This window comes from Argiope bruennichi, chromosome 4, assembly GCF_947563725.1.
Source record: "Argiope bruennichi chromosome 4, qqArgBrue1.1, whole genome shotgun sequence".
Classification (NCBI taxonomy): Eukaryota; Metazoa; Arthropoda; class Arachnida; order Araneae; family Araneidae; genus Argiope; species Argiope bruennichi.
Genome location: NC_079154.1, coordinates 98,649,825 through 98,673,972, shown reverse-complemented (window position 1 = coordinate 98,673,972; position 24,148 = coordinate 98,649,825). Strand labels below are relative to the sequence as shown.

At 29.4% G+C, this 24,148-nt stretch overlaps 1 protein-coding gene across 1 annotated transcript in view; it reads left to right on the top strand.

The window, feature by feature from the left end:
• LOC129966382 (synaptogenesis protein syg-2-like) overlaps nucleotides 1-24,148 on the top strand; it is a 176,216-nt gene that overhangs the window by 44,360 nt on the left and 107,708 nt on the right. Inside the window, exon 4 of the mRNA XM_056080805.1 lies at nucleotides 12,754-12,954. Within this exon, the coding sequence (XP_055936780.1) occupies nucleotides 12,754-12,954 (201 nt within the window). The remainder of the gene's footprint in view (nucleotides 1-12,753; nucleotides 12,955-24,148) is intronic.

The window sequence follows — 24,148 nt, the reverse complement described above, 5'->3', positions numbered from 1 at the left end:
ATCAGCTGCAGCCGCCTCCTTTTATAGGTCTCAGGAGGCGGGGCTAGAAGCCTCTCAACCAATCAGGAACGTTCGAGGCGTAACTCGGTTCCTACTGGACGGATACGGGAAAATTCTCGATGTTTCGGATATAATCTATTTTGTCGCCAAAGTCACCAAATGGTCGCCAAGCTCTGGGACCTCCTATGGAACCTACTATGCTGGAAAGCCGCATCACAGGTTCGTAACAATATCTTGCATGTGAGCGAACCCATTTAGAAGATTATATTCCTATAAGATTAATTCCTATATATTCCTATAATTATATTCCTGGCGAAAACTTACCTGCTTTAAAGTCAGTGTTTGTGTTTGTTAGTATTTTATGTTTTACTTTTGTGTTGTGTCCCGTATCAAAAATGTGAAATAAATTTGCGACTAAATTTTGAAGTGATCACTGTCTCCACTGCTTATACAAAAGAAATCCCACGCGAAGGGCGGGGAGGGGGGGGGCATTTTGCAGTCTATTCATATTTTTGTGATTTTCCTATATGCCCTTAGAAACCGCCGTCATTTATCTGCTGAATATTTTCTTGTAAATAAAACTTTTTGTGTTGTACTTGTTACTATAGAAATGATATTTTCAAGAAATTCATCAACAAAAATTAAAATTGCAGTCGGAAAGTGAATACAAACTAACAATTTATACAAATATTTTGAATTCATATTCTTATTCCTGTCTTATTCTCGCGAGTGTTTGTTTTCTTGCTGAAAGCAGAGCGCAAATTAAAATATTTTTTAGTTGTAAATAATAGAAGAAAATGTCACCTTTCATACCTGAGTGTCATTACCCAAAGGTATTATTTTTATTGCAATGCTGAACATATGTGTAGGCTTTCCTAGAGGAATACTTATCTGTTTTGCAAAGAATACCTGTATTATTTCATAAAGTGAATAAGAAAATAATTTATTTTGAAGTTTTCTATGGAAAATATTGTTTGTGTATATATTTCCCTTTCACAAACTCTCAAATTATGCACGATAAACAAGCTTTTCAGAAGTATTAAAAGGAGGTATAATATTAAGAGGAAAGGGCTTCGAAGAAGTACTTTTGTTAAAACAATACAATAAATAGGGGCTTCAAGTGAATTTTTGGAAGCAAAGTTTGCAAGATTTCAGAATTTAATGCGAACTATGAATACTAACGAGCTTTTTATAGCACCTGTGAGAGTTTTGCCCAAATATTCTACTGGGAGAGATATAAAATAAAGATTCTTAAGAGAGCGGGGAAAGCGAAGAAGTAAACATATTTTCTCGCCAAAATTAACTGTTGAAAATAGTGGAAAAGATGCTTGAAGTTTCAGAATTCTGCGTATTTAGGTTTTTCGCTAATGGAATATTATATCTGTTACTGAGTGTTATTTTCAAGACATTCAGATTCTTTTAGAGAAAATTTGTTTGTTGAGTTCTACGAAGATTGAAATGAATGAATGAAAATTCCAGGTTATTTTGTACTGCGCTTAATTCCACTAGGCATTTCTCATGGATGGGGAATCTTCATAATCTTTTATATCAAGCCAAAAATATACAAAATATATATTTATTCAAATATTAAATTATTCCAAATAAATTTTTTAAAAACTAAAATTATATTTCAAACACAACTCCCAGTGCAGTTTTGAGAAAAAATGGTTTTCAATTCCTGTTATTCGAAATATACATACAGAAAGTATTGTAATTGTCATGGAATCCGAAATTAAAATTTTGACTCATTTCTGCGTTTTGGACCCCCCTCCCCAATACAAAAAATACATTTTTGAAACTATGTTTGTGAACAAGATATCTCAGAAGTTTGGTTTGGTTATATTAACGTCTCGTTTAAAGCAACACTAGGGCTATTTTGGGGCGGACCTCGTAATTTTGAACCACTGTCAGATGACGAGGACGACACCTGAGCTGGCACCCCCTCTCCACACCACACCAGTGGGAGGACGTTTGGTCATGACGGATTTAACGTGCAACAGACCCCCTTACACGACGGTTCTTCGGTGGAATCGGGTCACGAACCTGAAACCCTCTGGTTCCGAAGACGAGACCTTACAACCAGGCCACCGCGGCCCTTAAAGATATCTCAGAAAGGCTTTGAGTTAGGTAAATGAAATTTCGTGTTTGGTTTTTACATCAAATGTGTAAATGTCTCGAAGTCGGGACAAAGTTTATTTAGAGGAAGTTTGTCTAATTGCCAGAATATGTGAACACGATAATGATAAGGCGTAGAAAATTAAATAAAGTTTGTGCTTAGTTTTAGAATCGAAATCTTAAATTCTTTTCAAACTCTACTCTAAATCCATCAAAGAATTGATTGTTTGTCTATCAGTTCATTTTTATGCATGTTAATACAATGATTCAAAAATGAAATTTCAATAACAGAAATTTGTTAAGTGATTTTAGGCCCAACTGTTATTCTATGTCAGAATTTGATTTTAATTGATTAGAAAGATGCTTTTAAATTGCATAGTCGATTTTTTAGAACTTGTATATTAACCGCATGACAGCTATTGATCACGAAAAATACAAAAGTCCCAAAGACGACGTGTTAGATGCCGTGCAAAAACGGATTCATGCCAAATAGCGATCTTTCGTAGCTATTGGTTATCATTTATTGGCAGTTGATACACAGATACAGGTGTTCTTTATACAGTACTATTAACCCTTAACTGGGGACGTGCGGTCTGTGAGACCGCTAGCGATGGATTTTCGGTCACCCCTATTCTATTTTTAACTCAATTCAGTGGATTGACCCTGTAGCTTCCTGTTTTGTGACCTTCAATACACGTGCAATTTTTCAACCGATTTCAGCAGATGCTTTTTTAAATAATTCAGTTATTTCTTTAGGTGCGGTCTCTAAGACCGCTTCTCCCTGTTAGTGTCCCAGTGATGAACAAGGCTTAGCAGATGGCGCTAAAGCTTGGCCCCCGAAATATTATCCAATTTACTGATCCTATTATGAAGCAGTGTTCCAGACACTTTTAAATGAAGCAGAAAGTGATTTTAGTGATAAGGATAATTGTACAGAAGAGTTTTTCGATGAAAGTTCGCATTCAACTGATTCTGATATGTGCAAACATAATTAATTGTTCTAGTGATAATGTATTTTGAAAAAATTATATAATATATTAATATACAAAGATATATATATACAGAATTTATAGGTTGAATTTTATGCTAGTTCTTAACCTGTATGTTTAAAATGCCCTAGAAAACGGTGCTTTGAAAGTCACACAAGCCGATAAAAAAAGGGCAAAATTTACCCATTGTCATTTTTTTTATTTTTCATATAATTGTTGAATTTTTCATTATATGGTCTTCTATATACCTTCATATACTGTAAAAATAAACATGGTTTAAAAAGTAAAAAGTAATATGTTTTTTCAAGAATATTATTTATCGCAACATGTAATTTGAGAAGAAAATGCATGTTCAACGCATTTACTTTTTCAATGATAATATATTTTGAAAAATTTCTAAAACATATCAATATATCAAGAAAAATATCTGTAAAATATATTGGCAGTTTTTCATACTAATACATTCATTAGAAAATTTAATTTGAGTGTAAATGAAGTGCGGTCTCGTAGACCGCACCTCCCCAGTTAAATCCTAAAATTTCACCTCCCCAGTTAAGGGTTAAGCACATAATTTTCGAACGTGAAAATAAAAATCTGAGCACTCATAGTGTTCACAAATTAGAGTGAGAGTGGAAAGAATTATAGTCTTATTCAATAGAATGTAAGAAAATTTAGGGAAAATCACTCATGCTGGTTTACATTAAAATAAATTGAAATAGCATTTGTTAAAATATTTAATACTAATATACATTACAATGACTTGCGGTTTATTTCATTCTGCATTACTATAGCTTCAATTTTAAGAACTACAATATACTAACTCTCACAGTTAGCCAATTTAGTTTCTTTTTAAGTTCAGTTTCCAGAAACAAAATATAAGCTTCTTAGCGAACGTAACACCTACAATTGAACTGATAAGCTGCCTCTGTGTTGAAGATAGCTAAGCTTATTATCTGCTTTTTTTCTGTTCTGCCGTAGGAACTTGTTGTTTCAATACCATTCTGCGAATTTTCTGCCCTAGGATTTCATAAAGGAAAGGTAATAGATTATACCTAGTGGGAAATCCTCTTGCTTTTAAGTTTTTGTATCGGATTCTCGTGTAGCAGATTAGGTGCATCAAAACTTTTGAATTAGATGCCCTTTTATCATTCTCCGGTAGAATTTAATAAAAAAATGTAGATAGTATCAAGCTAATTCAAATGAAAAAGGAAATCAAAGTATATGTGTTGAATGCCGATTCTACATATAATAGTTAGTGAAATTTAATTCAGTAATTTTTATAGAAAAATTAATCGGACATGATTATAATTAATCATATCCGTTCAATGTTTTTCTACCCTTTATTTTTAACATAATTAGCGATGTAAATTGACAAAACTGTATTTTAAAAATGTATAAAGGAAATAGAAAATTCTATAGGTCAAGTTATGGTAGAAATATTATAGTTTAATTTAATTACTTATATTGATATGTTTCTTTTTACTAGTTAGAAGAGTAAAATAAATTATATTGTATTTAATTACTAACTGAAACGTATTTGAATACTGCTTAGTAAAAGTGTTAATTCTCTCGTTCTAACATAAAAATTATAGATCAATTAAAAGCCGTTAACACCGTGAGTACTCAAATTTTTATTTTCTAAGTTCTGCACTGTAATTTTTTTTTTTTTTTTGCTTTTAAGTTTAGCTAAGTGATTAAGTCAATTTGAAGGCCTTTTTTGGACCGATTTCGAGCAATTATTTTCATAAAATTGTAAATTTAGCAAAATGATCATGTACCAGATGGTATATTTGTTTTTCTTTTTAAGTGAATAATTATTTACATATTTACTGACGTTCATACCTTTAACAGATTTGTTTCTAAATTTGATGTTGCTTTGAATTTAGATACTAAAATTATATGTTATATTTCATAATCCAGTTCTTTACGTTTTATAGATATTGCACTCATTTGGTCTTATTTCATGTAAATGGGGTTTGTTTAAAATTTGATCAAAATGTACATATTTAATGTAGATACCGATTTTCAACCTTCTACGGTTTTTCAATAATTTCTTTTAGTTATAGAAAGAAAAATATAATTAAAAAAATGTTCATTTATTAGTGAATCCTATATTTTTGGATAATGAATTATTATCATATAATAATTCACTGTTATTTAATTAAAAAGGTTTCGTTTAAAATTTGATTGAAATCTACATATTTAATGTAGATACTGATTTTCAACCTTCTACGGTTTTTCAATCATTTTTTTTAGTTATAGATAGACAAATATAATTTAAAATAATATTCACTTACCCAAAAATACAGGATTCACTAATAATGAATTATTATCATATAAGAATTCACTGTTATTTCATTAAAAAGGTTTCGTTTAAAATTTGATTGAAATCTACATATTTAATGTAGATACTGATTTTAAACCTTCTACGGTTTTTCAATAATATTCTTTTTGTTATAGAAAGACAAATATAATTAAAAAGATTCATTTATTAGTGAATTCAATATTTTTGCATAATGAATTATTACCACATAATAATTCACTGTTATTTCGTTAAATAGGTTTCGTTTAAACTTTGGATAAAATCTACAAATTTAATGAAAAAAAAAAACAGATACAGATTTTCATCTTTCTAGTCCAATTTTTTTTACTTTTAGTTCTATTAATTTTTTAGTTCTTTTAATTTTTTACTTTTAGTTCTATTAATTCCTATAATCCTCATTGATAAACAAATATACTTAAAAAAAAATTTTTTTTTCGACTCAAGGAAGTCTGTCTAAAGCGTGAAGATTTCTCAAAAATCTCGAGATTGGATTTTTTTTGACATTCATAATGTTTCTTCGTGTACAAAAAATAAAAAGGGAAATTCGTAAATAATAAAAAATGTGTATTATAACAATGAATATTGAATAAAATGAATAATATACCAACTAATAATAAACAACATAAATTATATTTGGAAATGTAGTCAACATAAAACACAACAATTATTTTCAAGATCAAAGGAGCAGAATTTAGTGTTTGAGAAATATTTTTTTTATCTATGATATTTTACAGAAATTATCAGCAATAATTTAAAATATGCAAAAGCTCTAAATATATTTCTGCAATTATTTTTATATTTATAAACGAAAACAGGATGCAAACAGCATTAATTTATTACTAATTTAAAGAAAAGACAAATTTAAACACGTTATAAATTTTCATTTGTGCTTATAAATATAAGAAACAATTTCCATTTATTACAATGCTTGCAGTAAAATGTTACGTTGCCTGAAATTCGAATAGAATACCATAATCTATATCTGCATTCAGCAAAATTTGAATTAAAACATTAAGGAGATTATTCACAAAGAAAATATTTATGATGAACTAATGCCAAGTGAAATTCTGTCGTACATTTGAAAATATTCATTACAATTTCGTTATGATGAAATAATGTAGCATGAAGCATTTAGATTCAGTAATAACTTTTTCTTTTCTAGCTAATTATGCATTTAATGTCATTGTACAAAGCTGAGTCATTGAAGTTTATTCCGAGAGAAGAGGATTTATTAATCATTAAAAATTAATAAATATTCATGGAAGAAAGGTAAAGTTTGAATATACGTAGTTCTGTATCTGTAATAGTATTGCTCTTATAGCTTATAAAACTTTTAATAAGCATTTTTGCATTTATAAGAAAGCAAATTGCTGATAGTGGAATTATTTATTTAGTTGAATGTAGAATATGTTTCTCAAGGGGAAAAAAAGGATTTCAAAACTTGCTAAGATTTATGAACAAAAGGAATGCCTCATTGCGTAATTTTTATTGGACAGCTTAATGACATTCAAATATTAGAAACATTTGATATTTTTAACACATTTGTTCTCTTTTAAAGTGTGCTTGGCACAATATTGTCAAATATGGTTTCGATTCAATGAACCGCACGATAAAAATAGTCTTGCTTAGTGTAAATAATAATTAGTGTAATGTAAATGTAAATGATAATTAGTGTAAATAATCGGAATAAATTTTTTCGGATTAAGTAACTGATAAATTTTAATTCATTTACGTATATTTGGAAGATTAGGAGCAAATGCAAAGCGCCTTTTAATAACAGCAAAGTGTGTCAATTATTTATTTTTAACGAACGTTGATGTGAGTCAGAATATAATGGAATGCTAAACATTCTTGTATTTTATACTCTAAATCATCCTCTTGCCTATCTAAATCATATCTTCGATTTCTTGGGAGCTGAAATATTCTAAATTTCATGAATGCTGTTTAATAAAATAAAAATCTAAAATAGTTTAAAAATGTCTTGGTTAAAAATTAATTTCAACAATCTGAAATTCGAAAAGAAATTACAATTTATTAAAAATATTTTTAAAAAAGTATAGAAAGAGAAATACACTTTGATACTTAAAATTATACTTGTTGGCATATAAACATTGTTGAATTATAAAAATCGGCATCTGTTGCAGAGCAAAAGGAAACAGATCAATATTTCCAATATATTGTTACAAAATATTTTTTCTACAACAAAATACCGTCGATCAATCGTAATGACGCAACGCATTTAATCGCTATAGTTCAGCAGTTTGTTTGCTGTCTCATCCTCTAATTTCTCTTATTTGTCGGCGACTCCGACTCCTCTCACACACGACTTCTGACGATACACACACTCCTCGCAGCTTCAGAGTGCTCGTCTTTTATAGTTCCGGGAGGCGGGGCTAGAATCTTCAGACCAATCAGGGCGTACCTGGGTGTATCTCGGTTATTACTGGATGGAACGTGAAACTTCTCGAACTTTCCGGTATTATCCATTTAGTCGCCAAACTCGCCAAATTCATCTCCAAGTCGCCAAATGGTTGCCAAGTTCAGCACGCACAGTACAGATCTTACAAAGGGTTTAACGGTTTTTTTCCAGGATGACACTATTCGTGCCGGGTAGCAAAATTACAGATTTGTTAACAATATTGTTACGAATATGTAATATTGCTTCCATGCTCATTTACTAGTTTCATGGCAAGAAAAAGAGTTTTGTTTACAGTTATGATGCTCTGATTGATTTCGGTTTACTCCTGAATTCTGTGATAAGATGAACGCTCCCGTCCTGATTAGAATAAACGAACATTCTGATAGAAATAAGAAACTGTCGTTTGGCAAGATATTTGTGAAAACTTACCTGTAGTTAAAGAAAACATATTTCTTATGAAAATTTAATTGAACTTCCTTCTTATATATTCCAAAAGAATTCGTTGCATTCTGAAAAATATCAAACTGATTTAAGAGTAATTCCAGATAATTATATATCGTGCTTCAATTAATAAAAGAATTATTCTTCTAACTGTGATGTCAATTTTAAAAGTATCCCTGAAATAAACTTCATTTTAATATAGAAAGTTTGAAAATTTTCTTTTGTAATTTCTTTATTATAAACATAATAAAACAAATGATAGGAATTAAAAAAAATCATGAGGTATTAATTCTAAAGATTTCAATTTTGAATATGGTTCTGATAATCTCAACTTCTTTGTTGCAACTCCTTCAAGAAACATAGAATAAATTTTTAAAAATTGGATGCTGCATGATTTCTAAAGATTTCATTTATTAATATGATTCTGAAAATCTGAAGTTCTCTTTTTTTAGCTTCTCCAATAGGCATAGAAAGAATTCATAATTGAATAGATGCAGATAATTATGAGTGAATTCGATGTTTGCCATTTAGAATATGAATATTGCTTTATTTTCACTTAGCACATACTAAAAATATCTATTAATATAAGCTTATTTCATTTCTAGAAACTTAAGAAATATAATTGAAAATGATGCGCCAATGGAAATGGATGTATCAATATGTACCAAGCTACATTACTCTATTTTGTCTATTAATTATTCTTATAGGTTTATATTTATATTTACTTTGCTCCTTTGTAAACTTTTATTTGATTTGACTTGTTTCATGCTTGCAGGGATAGAATTTTCTTACCTATTCTTCCAATTGATTCTACTTGCTTTCTGATGTGCATGAAATTAGAATCTTTGCTAGTTTGTGTATTGTCTATGACATCGCATTAATGTAGTATTTACTGAATAGATTAACTGAATTAAATTTGAATTCCATATATCACACGTTATTTGGTCGTTAATAGGTAACAAAATTTATTTCTAGATTGCATAATATTTATATTAATGAATAAAAAATTTTGAACTCAAATATTCCTATATCTTTCTTTTTAGTAGATAAAAATGGTTTTAAGAAGGAACTGGTATTAGATTTATTTATCGAAATTACCAAATTCAGTTTTTTTGCGATATGTTTTACTTTTTAGTTCGGTTTTGATAATGTATACAATTATACATTATCATGTCTAATTATATACAATGTATGATAATGTATAATTTTATTTTCTGATACACTTTTTATCTTTCATAATCTACATAAGAATCTCCTCTAAATTGGAAACCATTTACAATTTTATATTGCTTTTGGCAACAAGTGCTTTTATTACTTTTTATATCGTGATATTACACTGTTATCGGTTAAGCATTTTTCATCCAAATTGGTACTTCGTGCAGAACTTTCCTAAGCAATATTTCTCGAAATTAATTTAGGTCAAATATATATTTCAAATATGGCCCAAAGGACAGGAAATCGTTAGGACAATGCTGCCTGAGAAATTCATGAGAGACTAGTTAACAGTTAAATAGAATAAAATTGCTGTTGTCCAGGGAGAAATAATTTAGTTGTGTTCCTTAATTCTTGCAGTGAGTCACGAAACAAAACGTAGAAGCTCATTAATGTCATGGGAAATTATTATTTACTTGACATCTTGCGCTGTTCTCAATTAGTTTAACTTCGTTACAATATACCGTATTTCATTTTCATTTTCATTTGAAGATGTAAGAATGTTCGGAAATATAAGCAAAAATTATATTGAGCTGTTTCTGAAAATGCTGGAAGTTTTAAACTTATATCTGATGATAATTTTTAAAGCATTTTTCATTTTTTTTTCGCATGTTTACTAATTAAATCGATTAAAACTCGTAATATATAGCTGATAGAGTGAAAATAGATATTTAAATGAACACTAGATATATATAAATTTAGTAAGCCACTAGATACAGGTGGTTATCAAAATAATGGAACACATCTTAGATTTAAAAAGAATCTTTCATTGTAGGACCACCTTTTACATGTAATACAGTTTGGATTCGCCTAGGAATCGATTCATACAAGTGTTGAATAGTGTTTAGATGAATATTGTATTACCCTTCCTGGAGGTATTGTTAATGTTCTGGGAGAGATGCCGGTGGAGGATATCGATTCCGTATTGAACGCTCTAAAATAAACCATAACGAATCAATTATATTAAGGACGGGTGACTATGCGGGCCAATGCAGATGTTTAACTTAGTCCTCGTGTTCATCAAACCTGTAGTCTCATTGCATGGATAGATGCTTTATAATCCTAGAAAATTCCTCTTTTGCAAGAAATAAAGTTTGCATCATAGGTTGGACAATAGTTTCTTCAATAGTTGTCATAGTTCTTTTGTGGAATTTTTAATAGAATTTTCAAAACTAATATGTGAGAAAATTCCTCGTAATTTTAATACATGCCTATCAAAACATACCAAAAAGAGGATAAAAAGAACAAATCAATGTTGGTTTGGTAACATATATCTGAAAAAAAATCAAAGCAAGGTTTAAAACGTTAAATGGTATCATTAGAATGGTAATAATTTTTCCATTTATTTTAATTAAATCAAAAACTTTGTAAGATAGAATCATTTTCTCCAAATCATTGTGTATAATTGCATCATCATTTTTTTAAATTTCAATATTATTTATATCAAATGTCATTAGCATTAATATCCTTAATTTACAATCCTTAAATTTTAATAAAGTGAAGCTACAAAATTGTTTTCGGAAAAAAATCAAATTTTACTTTACAAATATTAGCCAATTATAATTCCATTTACCTTTCCCCATATAATATTTGATTAAGAAATTCAGCATATCATGACTTTTTTCCAGTTTAATATATATATGATATCATACTTAACGCAATCATCCTTATTTTGAACATATATGGAGTAAAATATAATTTAAAGAACAGTAACTGTGAAATTATCTTAAGTAAGATTAATTTAAAAGTACGTCATTTATTAAAGACGGATAATTATGATTCTCATCTTATTCCATACATATGGAGAAAATCACTATGAGATATATAATTTGATTTTTTTCAAGAGCAATGAAAAGTAATTTTCTAAAACTCTACTTTACTATTTGTCCATAGAGCGAAAAAATACGAGAAGAATATTTGTAGTTAAATGTTTTTAAAAGTGAAATATCTTCAAAACCAATTTCAGCTATTTTTCATTTTTTCACAATTTATATATTTGCAAGATTTTCTCAATTTCTTTCAAATATTAGTAAATAATTAAAACCGATGTATTTTGTGAAAAAAAAGGAAGCTGTAAATATATTAAGGAAGAAATGCAATTATTTTCTTCCGTTAAAAAATAATAAATTATTCTTTTGAATATACAGCTATATAAGTCTTATGAAAGTATTGCTGGTGAATAAAAAAAATTGATAATGAATTATCTATCTAAGTCAGATGCATGTCATTGATATTTGATATAATTGGTTTATATTCCAGTTATTCAAAAAAATACCTGAATACAAAACATATCTTATCATTTTGGGTTACAGTATTTCCAGATTATACTGTAACCCAAAATGACAAGTAACTATTAGTGTTGAAAATATACAGCTGAATCCATGAATAGATTGTAAATTGATTTTGTAGAAATACGTAGTTTACACGGGAATACTGCTTACACCCTAAACTTATAAATAAACTTACTAATAATGCTAGAACTGCGTACTGATGATGAGCCATAGGGTTTCAAGTTCGATACCAAAAACCAAAGAAGAACCGTCGTGTAAGGGGGTCTGCTGCACGTTAAATCCGTCAGGGCCAAACGTCCTCCCGCTGGTGTGGTGTGGAGAGGGGGGTGCCAGCTCAGGTGTCGTCCTAGCCATCTGACCACGGTTCAAAATTAAGAGGTCCGTCCCAAAATAGTCCTAGTGTTGCTTTACAACGGGAGGTTGATACACCTAAACTCAACTGCGTACTGAAACATGCATAAATTGAAAGTAATATAATGATGCATAAACTGGAACTGCAACTCGTTCCTTGGAGGAATAGAGTTAAAATATAAACGAGCGAAGCAACAACTCCTGTATGCAACGGCTGAATTTATTTGTTGTTAAAAACCTGCCACCAACTTTAACTTATCGAAACAATTCATATTCATAGCAACAACAACAACAACAACAACAAAAAAAAAACTTCCATATTGGAAATTGGATGAGAGATTTATAACCCTCCAACTGCGTATCCCGCGATTTCCACGGGTTGATAATCAATCCATTTTCTGTTGCATCCCGCGTTTTCGCAGTTTACGATAACCGATTATTATTATATTACATTATTGTCGTTTAACCTATAGTATCAGTTTATTTTCTTTGAGAAATATTTGAACGTATTTGCAAACATCGCATCTAAATAGTGATTTTAAAGAATTACGCAGACAGAGGGTTAATAGCATGTTCAATAATAGTGTAATATTTTTTTAAAATTTATTTTAGGAAAGCCAAGCCCATTTCTCTCTTGGTGGAGATCTGGTGAGCCATTGAAAGGAGGAGCACCTGTTTCATTGCATGGACAAGTGCGAAGTGACTACACATTCATTCCACGAAGATCTGACCTTCATACTGCTCTGACCTGTAAAGCTGTCAACAATAATATCACTGCTCCTAACACAGTATCCGTGCAGATTGATTTGTATTGTGAGTATAGCTTTTGATGTATATAATTATTTGTTTGTTAAAAAGTGATAGTTAAAATAATGATTCCCTTCTCATAAGAAAAAAAGTTAAATAAAAATTCTATTTTGAGTGCAAAAGTTAAATGATGCAACTACTACTCATTATAATGTGTTAGCATCTGATATGAAAATAATTCCGATATAACTAGTTTTTCTTTACTCTTTGAAGTAATACAAAAGTGCAACCGTTGAAAAATAATTCTTGATCCTTTCAAATACTGCATACATTTGTTATTTTAATTTTTATAAAAAAGGGTATAATCATTATAAAAAATATTCGATATAAATGAAATCATATTTTGTTAAAATGCAGTGCCATAACATATTTCCAATTACGATTTTGTTACTTTTCAGTTAATTAATATATAAAGTCTAAATATGATTTGGCAGATTTAAAGTTTGTTACATTGTCTCCTTAAATATATTTTACAAAAGTTAATAAAAGTTACAAAATATATTTTAGAAAATTAGGTTCATTTTATATAAGATCCATACATTTTTCCAGAATATTACACTAACCAGCTAATTCTAGAAATTCTTTTAGACAATTAGTAGAATAGTTAGGTAGTTTCATTTCTAATTTTAAGATTAGTTTCTTATTTTATATTGCACTCATGTTAGCAATTTAAATTTCGAAATGAAATATGCTTTCAAAGTACTTTCTAGTGTTTTTTCATTCCCCTATATTTTACGACGAAACTTTATGGTTAAATTTTCGCAAGATAACATATACATTTGTGTGGTTATAATGTATATAATTTTTGAAACATTTATATTGAACGGAAAAGCTTAATAACTTGTTAAAATTAACATCTGTCTGAACAAAATATAAATAACTTACTTAAATTAAATTAAGCGCGCCTTAATTCCATCAGGGGAAATTTTTAAATCTTTGAAGCATTTAAAATGGCATTTAACATATTCATTATTTTTATGAATGATGAAAGCATAAATTGGGCTTCTTAACTACCATTTTTCAAATAATTATTTTATCATGATATACAGCCATCGATTTTTAGTGAGATTGCGTGCACTAAATTAGACTATGCCCTATTTCAAATGGAAAGGATGCAACTATTAATTAATATTTAGCATGCTAATTTATATTTTAAAGTGTTGAATAAAAGGGATTATAGTGCTCTGTTGGGAAGTTAAGTATGCAAAGCGAAAAGGCTCAAATTTTTACTAATGTGAAATGGAAGATCGCAATAAATTTCTTTAAATTGCTCACCTATTTATTCATTTGGAAAATAGCGTATTAGTGAAGTGCACTTATTACAAATTATACACTTTTAATGGGTACAAGAATATTAATACATTTATCAGCCGAATTTTTATTAGTGTAATTTATATAAAAGTTTGAAACACTTAGTTTTTAATTAGTTTATTACATAGGGATACAAAAGTGAAATAATTTCATTCAACCCTGAAAAGTGAAATTCACGTGAAGAAGATAATGAATAATTAATGGTAATTGCAGAGCTAAACAATTTAGTTTGTTGATGAATTTTAACTTTGATAAATAAACATGGACTAATGCATTCTTGTTGCATTGTTAATGAGTGATTAAGCCAAATTATTATTGCTTTTAGTCTTTCATAAAATAAACATAATCTACATGCTGGTGTCCTTGCATAGGGGTAGCGCGTCTTCCCCGTGATCTGGGCGTCCCGGTTCTGGCATGGTTATTCTTCTATCTGTGAGGTACTCTTGGCCCTAGTTGGCGCTATTGCAAGAACAAGAGACGCTCACTCGGCTTAAATCACTGACAGATAACTGTCGGTGAACTTGTAAAGTGCCATAAGTCACTACAACAACAGCATAATATACATGAGAAATGAACAATTTTACTTTGTGAAATATTCCTAGCATTTAAATCCTATGAAAAGTAGCTCATAAATATGGAAAAAAAAATTATCAGTAAAAAATATATAGATAATTAGTAAAGGAATGAAGCTTTAAATATCCAATATACGCGGTATCGATAGAAATGAAATTTTTTCCCACAGAACTAGAATATTTCAATGGCAGTTTATAATCCTTTGTAGTACAGCATGATGTACAAAACTGCACAATATTTTGAAGTATTGTGAATATTAATATAATTCAATATCTGTGTGCTATTGGGATTTTTATAAGTGGTTCTGAGTTATAAAAGTGATGATGTGTTACATGGAATGGTATGTTTGGTAGGGATTATAACTTGTAAATGATGAATGTACAAGCTATTATTTAGGAGCTCCATTGGCTGATATAGAACATATCTTTTTCACTGACAAAATAAAATTTGCTTTGTTTAAGGTCTGTCATATCAGCATAAGTGGAGCGTGATTGCAAAAAATGCTGCGCTGCAATAGACCGTTATGTATTTTTCTAGAAAAGTATATTCGTTGGGAATATGGTGAAAAATTTAAGACTCAATAACTCATAATGACAGTTTGTTCTGCAAAAAATAATGAAAACACAGAACACATGTAACAAATCAGAGAAAAAGCATGCACAAAACAGCACTTGCAGAAATAAACAGTTCACAAACAACAAATTGGTATTGAACGACTATTGGAGCACAAGCGCCTAGAGAGGATTTGTTTAAAATCAATTCTCCTAAGAAAGAATTCGTTCAACTACCAATTCTTGACTCAACTACTGCTTACTCCAGTCGTTTTAGGAACCATTGTTTTTATCGCCAAAGACGCCAAATAGTCGCCAATTAGTATTTGTAATTAAATTTTGATGTAAATAGATAGTGTCATTAAAAGGTGTGCTTCCGTGCAGTGGTATTTTCTGCCCATAATATTCATAAATATCCACATCAAAACTAATCACTGAACCCTGTTTGAAAGAAAAAATAATTAATATAATATAAAAAATTACAGATTAAGCTTATTAAACTTTTCTACAATGCAATATTAAAAAAATGTATGCAAAACTTTCTTTAAACTTACTCCCCATAACTAACTTTTATATATGCTTAGCTGTATTCGTACACTAATAAATCATTGAATTTAAACATTAATAAACCTCTCTCATTTGATAGAGGACTAAACATGAACTGGGATTTCGCATTCAATGATGAAGCAGATCAAAAATTTGGTTATGTTTTAAACATTTTTCAACTTCACAGACTGTGGTAGAAGATAACATTATCGTCTCCCGTAACCTAATTGAACACTGATTAGGTTTAATCAAGAATTTAAAAAATATGTGGGACAGATTTTGAAAATTTTGCTAATAATAGATAATACTTGCTATTCTTTAATTATTTATCGTGATATTTAAGTAGATTTAATATGATCTTTGAACGTAGTCATATTTTGCATACAAAATATATCACGCCAAAATAAGGTTAAAATCAACAGTGCATATCATATGGTATTGTTATTTCACTTCCTTCTACAAAGTGAATTAATTTCACCATGTGAGATAACAAACAATTAGATATTAAATGACATGGATAAATGTTCACTAATATTTCTCATGCAAATATTGACTCCATTTAAGAGGATTGTTTACTTAATAAAAATCTACTTAGTTACTTAGAAAACATCAATGTCACTTATAGTTTAATAATGAAATTTATTTTACTTAAGAAACCTCAAATATCAAGTAATTAAAAAAATAAAGAAAAATGATTCAAATGAAATGAAGTACAAAAATAATTTTCTCAGCGAATCAGCTGTTGGAACAAAAGCAGCAGCTTATTATTAATCGTATGCATTTTAAAAATCAAACACATTTCTTTATTTCTCAAACATTTCCTATACTAAATCAAACATAAAGGGAATAAAACATTCTTCTCGAAGAATTGAATATTTCATTTTTTCGTCTGTAATTCATATCCAATTTTCTTCTCTCCCCATATTTTCCGAAACCAGATCGTCCCAGTCAGACTCGCAGGCATCATAAATCTTAAATATCTCATTCTCTGTTATATATATAAAAAAATATAACGTGCACTCAGAAAGAAATAAAACACAGTGGGAAAATTTATTTTCTAAGATTATGGCGACTCCATTCTTGCATCCCTTACAGAGAGTGTTGGTGCAACCCCGTCAAAACCAGACTGGATAAATTCTGTCCAGGTATAAACAAACGACTCCCCATACCCCTGTAGACTCTCTACATCAGCCATTATGGAGTATTCAACCGCAAGAGTTCCTTCTCGGTTGAGTCTGAGGTGTATTATGTGCGATTCACTGAGCGTTTTCCAAACGGCACTGTAATGGGAAGTGTTTTCCTACTCAACTAAAGTGGAAGTAAAATAAACGGCTCAGTTGACACAAGTGGAGTGGAAAACACAGGAAAGAAGATTTTTTTTTTGTATCTTATATTCTTTTTAGCATTCGAAGCATGTGTTTGAAAGTCGCTAGTGTTTTCTTATTTTTACTTTCTCTTGTACGATACATAGAGTTAGTATTTTAATCGTGAACTCAAGCTCGGAATTTCGAAAAATCGCCATGTTTTAAGTCTTTCTAATTTCGAAAAACCGTAGTTTTGACTTTATGTCCTCTAAAGTTAGTTCCTCTAAATTTTAAAATAAACATATCTATGCAAATTTTATACATAAAAAGAATGCATGTGCATAGATGAATACAAGAAAATCTAACAATTTTACACTATAGTGATTGTATAAAAATTTAATTTCTTTAAAACTTTTTACTATCGACATTAACAGAAGCTAAAGAGTTTCCATGCAATTTTCTACCTTATTTAATGAAACTTTCTGCTTATAATTACGAGTTCAATATTAAGTAAAATCCATTTTTATGGGACACCCTGTATATACGTATAAAAGTGCAGCACACGCACACACATACGCGTGCTTTATTTTATCATGCAATAATGCAGTGTTTTTTTTTCCAATTTATTGTTGATGAATTTTAATTCTAATTAGTATCTAACTGCATATTGTTACAAAAATTTTTCTACAACAAAATACCGTCGATCAATCATAATAACGTAACGCATTTAATCGCTATGGTTCAGCAGCTTGCTTGCTGTCTAATTCTCCAGTTTCTCTACTTGTCGGCGACTCCGACTCCTCTCACACACACGACTTCTGACGATACACACAACTTCTTCCCAGCTTCAGAGTGCTCGTCTTTTATAGTTCCGGGAGGCGGGGCTAGAATCTTCAGACCAATCTGGGCGTACCTGGGTGTATCTCGGTTATTACTGGATGGATCGTGAAACTTCTCGAACTTTTCGGTTTTATCCATTTAGTCGCCAAACACGCCAAATTCATCGCCAAGCCGCCAAATGGTTGCCAAGCTCAGCACACACAATACAGATCTTACAAAGGTTTTAACGGTTTTTCCAGGATGACACTATTCGTGCCGGATAGCAAAATTACAGATTTGTAACATTATTTAGTCTGTATGCGTTGAAGATTAAAAATTTATTCGAACACTACATTTTGATTTTTTTAACATATTTCAAGGAATTTTTGATATTTACACAAATGTAATAATAATTGTTATAAATCACAATAAAAATAAATTCACTTTAAAATTCCTAGCACGTTTTCGTTCAGATTTTCTTGTACAAATTATGTAGCTTCTTTGAATTTGAATTAAATAACTTGCATATTCATCATCGGAATCCTTAATTTCATAGAAGAAATTTTCTGAATAACACTCATTTAAATTTATTTTATTGCGATTTTCAAATTTCACTCTATCTCCCGAAATATGTAAATTTTCAGTGATTCGTTTACGCATAATTACTGCTAACTATTAATAACTAAACAAGATAAGTTGCTTTTCATTCACATGTTAATTCAAAGATGTGAATTGTTTATAAACATTACATATTTTCCCCTTTATTATCTCCTTATTTGGCAAAATTATAGCAAAATACCCTTTTTATATAAATTTTGTTTTTCTTGCAATATTCAAATTTTCGGCAAGTATTCTTATCTTAGTAGCTTCCCATCTTATTAACTTCCCATTAGATATGCAGTTATGTATCCATGCATTTAAAATTTCATGTTTATAATAAGGTTAATTTTCGTATACTTTTATGTTATGTTTTGGTATCTTAAAACCACTTAAAATTATAAATCAGAAAATCATGAAAATCTTTAAGTGAACTGTGAAAGGTTTGCATATAATTTTCAAATATGCTTTAAAGCAGGAGAATATCCCAATCTACTATCTATAAATAATTATACATTCATATTTGTACTATCATGAATGACGAACGATGTGAAATTGAACCACTTAGAATATATTTTAAAACTTTATTCAAATAATATATTCAAAATTCGCTTGAAAGAGAATTGATTTTTACCGAAGTAGTAGGAAAACTGTTTTAAAAGGAAATGATGTAGATGTGCTTAAGATTGCCTAGCAAGAATTTTTCATTCAGTACACTCTGTACTGCTCAATAAATTCAAAATGCATTACAGGAGTTCAAATGGTGTAGACCGTGAGTTGTTATATAGATGAGGAATTTAATTTTCCGTTTTAGTATAATGTTGTTAGGGTATAAAGCTGTAAAATAAATACTTTCCAGTGCATATAATCATCCATTGCTGGCTATAGCGCTGGGATGAGTTTAAAACTCTCCCCTTCTCTTTTGTCTGTATCATCATATATCTCAATTTCTGTTTTGGCTGCAAGAAGCTTGCCAAAGGTATTTTACTTATGTTTTATGTATCTGATTTATCAGTGTGAGGAATAAACTTCAAGATATTTAAATACAATTTTTGCTGATTCATTGGAAGTCATTGTTAAAGTTTTCTTTCAGTAATTTTTTTTAATCTTGTGTTTGGCAATGCATTATTGTGAGTAGATCATTGTTTGTTTTAGTTTCAATTTAGTGGTTAATTTTGATTTAATATTAGTGAACATTAATATTGTTACGAAAAATTTTTCTACTACAAATACCGTCAATTAATCTTAATGACGCAGCGCATTTAATCTCTAATAGTTCATTAGTTCAGCAGCTTTCTTGCTGTCTCATACTCTAATTTCTCTTATTTGTCGGCGACTCCTCTCTCACACACACAACTTTTGACGATCCACACAACTTCTTCCGATACACACGACTTCTTCAGATTCAGAGTGCCTGTCTTTTATAGTTCCGGGAGGCGGGGCTAGAAACTGCAGACCAATCAGGGTGTACCTGGGTGTATTTCTGTTATTACTGGATGGATCATGAAACTTCTCGAACTTTCTGGTATTATCCATTTAGTCGCCAAACTCGCCAAATTCACCACCAAGTCGCCAAATGGTCGCCAAGCTCTCAGGTCATTGACGTGGCAGCCGCTCAGCTCAGATCTTACAACGGTCTTTCCTACGGTGATACTAGCCGTGATGGGAAGCAAATTACAAATTTGTAACAATATAGAGCATTATGGATAGAAAAGTTTTCATTGCAAAGAAATAAAATTTCTAATGTTATTACATATTTATATCTAAAGCAAATAATGTTTTTTAAAATTTTTTATCGCTTTTGTTTATTTGTCATTGTAGATGATATTTTCTATTACAGTTTTATCTATCTATCTTTAAGAAGAAAATTATTTTTTAATTACATAAAATTAATTGGAGTATACTTTTTCTTCAATATTAATAATTTTTGGAAAATTGTTTTTAAGCAAAATTTCTATCGATGCCTTCTATTGTTGCAATTAAATTAAATTAATTATTTTATCTGTTTTTCACTTACAAGTTTTAATCAAAATTCTGGGAAAAATATTGTTTTACTTGATATCAATTTAAAAGTAGGATTTGTAACTTCCTTTCATTTCTTAATAAACGAAAATATGAAAATACAAATATTTCGCCAAAAGTCCAATCCAATAAAAATATGAAAATCTAACTATGAGCTGGAGCAATCCAATTATGTTAGCTATACAATGTATAGAAAAGTTTCAAAATATTTTTAAATGACTTTAATCAATATGTGGTGCCATTCAAGTCAACTGAGTCCCTTTGCTACTGAATGATAAAAGCTTTAGAGATAAAATAAAGGAGCACTTAGCAATTTTTGTTGCAGGCAAACATACACTAAAAAGAAGAGTAGTAATTTTCTTTAGAAACAATAAAATTCATGATATGAAGGAACTTCTATTGTCGCCATAATAATTATATGAAGAGGAAATGGAATCCGTAGAATAACTGAATTCGGATCTTTTGCTAAAAAGTGCAAAGAAAAAAAATGATAAGAAAAAGTTTAACTGTTGATGAAAACCTAAAATCTAACTAAATTTAATTCCATAATTAAATTGTTGTCATGAAGAAATATAATTTTTTCAGTTTTAAGTTAGTGAAAGATTAATTTAGTGAGATATTATTTTCTGAAGATGCTGCGTTACAGCATTCATAATAAGCTGGTATTTTAATAATTGAAATTTTAATTAACTTTTGAGCTTAGAAAAATTGGCAGTGAATTTACTTTTGTTATGAAGAGCATAAGTGCCTTAATTTGTCAAGTCCTGATAAAAACCGTGGATGACATAAAATATAAGCACATAAGCCCTGTTTTGTATAAATAGATGTTTAATTAAATTTTCTATGGTTCTTCAAAAATATTATGAGGTAACTTGTAAAAATTTTGCTGACTGCTGTTATTAAAATTTGTTGGGTTCAGTTTATATTCTCATTTTATTTAAAAGAATAGCTACAAGTTTTATATTTTATACTATTTTATATAAAATTACTTTCTATATTTTAAATGCTAGGCATGGAAATATTTTCCATCCTGGTAAAGTTGAGTTTATCTGCTTGCTAATAATAAAATCTACCGTTTTCCATAAAAGTATTTTCTATTTTGATTTTCATAAATATCATAGACATTTTGGATGCACAGGCCTTTTACATTTATTTTATAAAGCTAACTTATATAAAATATACTACTTATGTAATATTTTCAAGAAGCACTAAATTTCACAATATTTACGTTAGAAAAAGGACGGCCAAACGTTTAGGATGAATGTATTCTGATATAAATGTATTTTATAATATTTTATATTATTGTAATATTCTTATATCTTGTATATATAAAATGCATATTATAATTTTAATCTAATGTACCATACAAATAAGATATAAATTACTAATTCGTAGACATCAGGAAACAATGTTTTGTTATTCTAATAAAACATCAAAAACTATTTGTTAAACATTAATTTCTCTTGAAATGCCATGATCATTGCTGTTTCTTAATTTTTATACTGTAAGTAAAACTGTTAAAAATTGAAATACAATTAAAACTTGGTATACTGAGAAGTTTATTAAACCATGGCAATTAAATTTCTAATTTAGTTTTTCAAACAATTAAACATTTTTGATACAAAATGCATTAGATATTCGCATTTATATTATTAAAAATCACATGCCACAAATAATTAAATATGCTTAACAATGCAAATTTCTATGATGAATAATTTAATATAAATATCTCATTCTATCTGAAATAAGTAATATGGTATTTGGGTGAAAAGCATTTGCAGCTGAAGCAAAAATTCTATGCTTTACTGAAAAATCATTTTAATGGATTAAAATATAAATCGGGAATTCCATGGTACGTAATATATGTATTTAGGCAGATATAATTAGTTTCTTCATTTGAATCATACTATAAAAGTAGTAGGGTGGTTCCTCCAATAATTTCTCTCCCACTCTAATAAACATGTTAATCGCATAAAACTGCAGGCTTTTGTAAAGTCCGTGGATGCTTTGCATAGCACTGGCAAACAATATTTGCGAAATATGGACTTTTGGGGCGAATCTAGTATTTTTATAACACACTGAATGCGATTTTTAATAATTTTTACGCCAGGAAATTTTAATTAATCCTTGTCATGCGGTTAATATAAAAGCATCCGAAAAATGATTATTACTACGAACATTTCTTTTTTGACTTTTAGAAATTAAAATTTGACAAAAAGCAATAACTTTAGTCACACTATCGCATGCCACCTTTCTTTTAATTAAGTGATTGAGTTTTTGAGTTATTGATTTTAAATTACAAACCGACTGACTGTCAAGTTCTGCACGATTTTTTAAAAAAAACTTGATATGCATCTATATTTCAGATGTTAAAGATATATACCAGATTGTATCTGCTTAACTTTCTATGCTTTGTAATTATTGTACTCCTACAACCAGCCAGCCAGATTTATCTCGAGCTGATTTCGTTCAAAAGATGTTAAAATGAATATTATCGATGTAATGTTTATATACTAAATTTTATCGGGGGTGGCTGAAAGCGTTTATGAGTTATCATGATCATAGATAAACAAATATAAGTCCGAAAGTTCAGTTTTCGAAAGCAGGAAGATTTGAAATGTAGAGAATCATTATAAGCTGGAGTTCCGATTTTTTTATGATTACGTTGCTTTCGTCTCAAATGCTTAATATTCTAGAAAGTAAAAATTCCATTACAAACTACAAAACGGGAATTTTTAACTAGATAATACTAAATAAGTAATTGTTATGAAGACATTTTTTTTTAAGTAGAAAAGAGCACTTGGTATTCTTTACCGCTTAGTGAAGAATACTAGGTGCAGTAAAGATGATTTTTTTCTCTTAAATGAATGAAACCAAAATTTGATGCCGAATAGCAGCAGTCTCAGTAACAAGATTAGATAGCATATTTATACATCTTTCATTTATGAGTTACTGTGTTTACATATACGACTATAGAGACCAGCGAACAGTTCACCCGTCTACGGGTTTGATTCAAGTTTGTGGGTTAAATGTTATGCATCTATCAGTGCTTTGACTATTGTTATTATCGTTTCACTTGCATACGGGTGGGGAGGCTTCATATAAATTGATGCTATTCGTAGATCATTTCATAGAAGAATACAAATGTGATGTTAAAATGACATACAAAATTCTGTCTAGCACTAAGAATTGTTGAATTATCATATTCACATATAGACTTGCACAGTGACAGACACACAGGCATGATTCCAAAAAATTTCTTTTTTTATACTCCGAGTGATTTGCAAAAATCACGAGGTAGCATATTTTGAGATTGCTATACATTTTTCTTGTTTTACAGTAAATGAAAATACTTACTATAATCTTGATTTTATTATATCATATATACTGGAGTACAATAACATAAAATACGACACAGTAATAATACCGAGGATAGAATTGTGCTTTCCTTTTTCAAACCTCTATTTATATTTACCC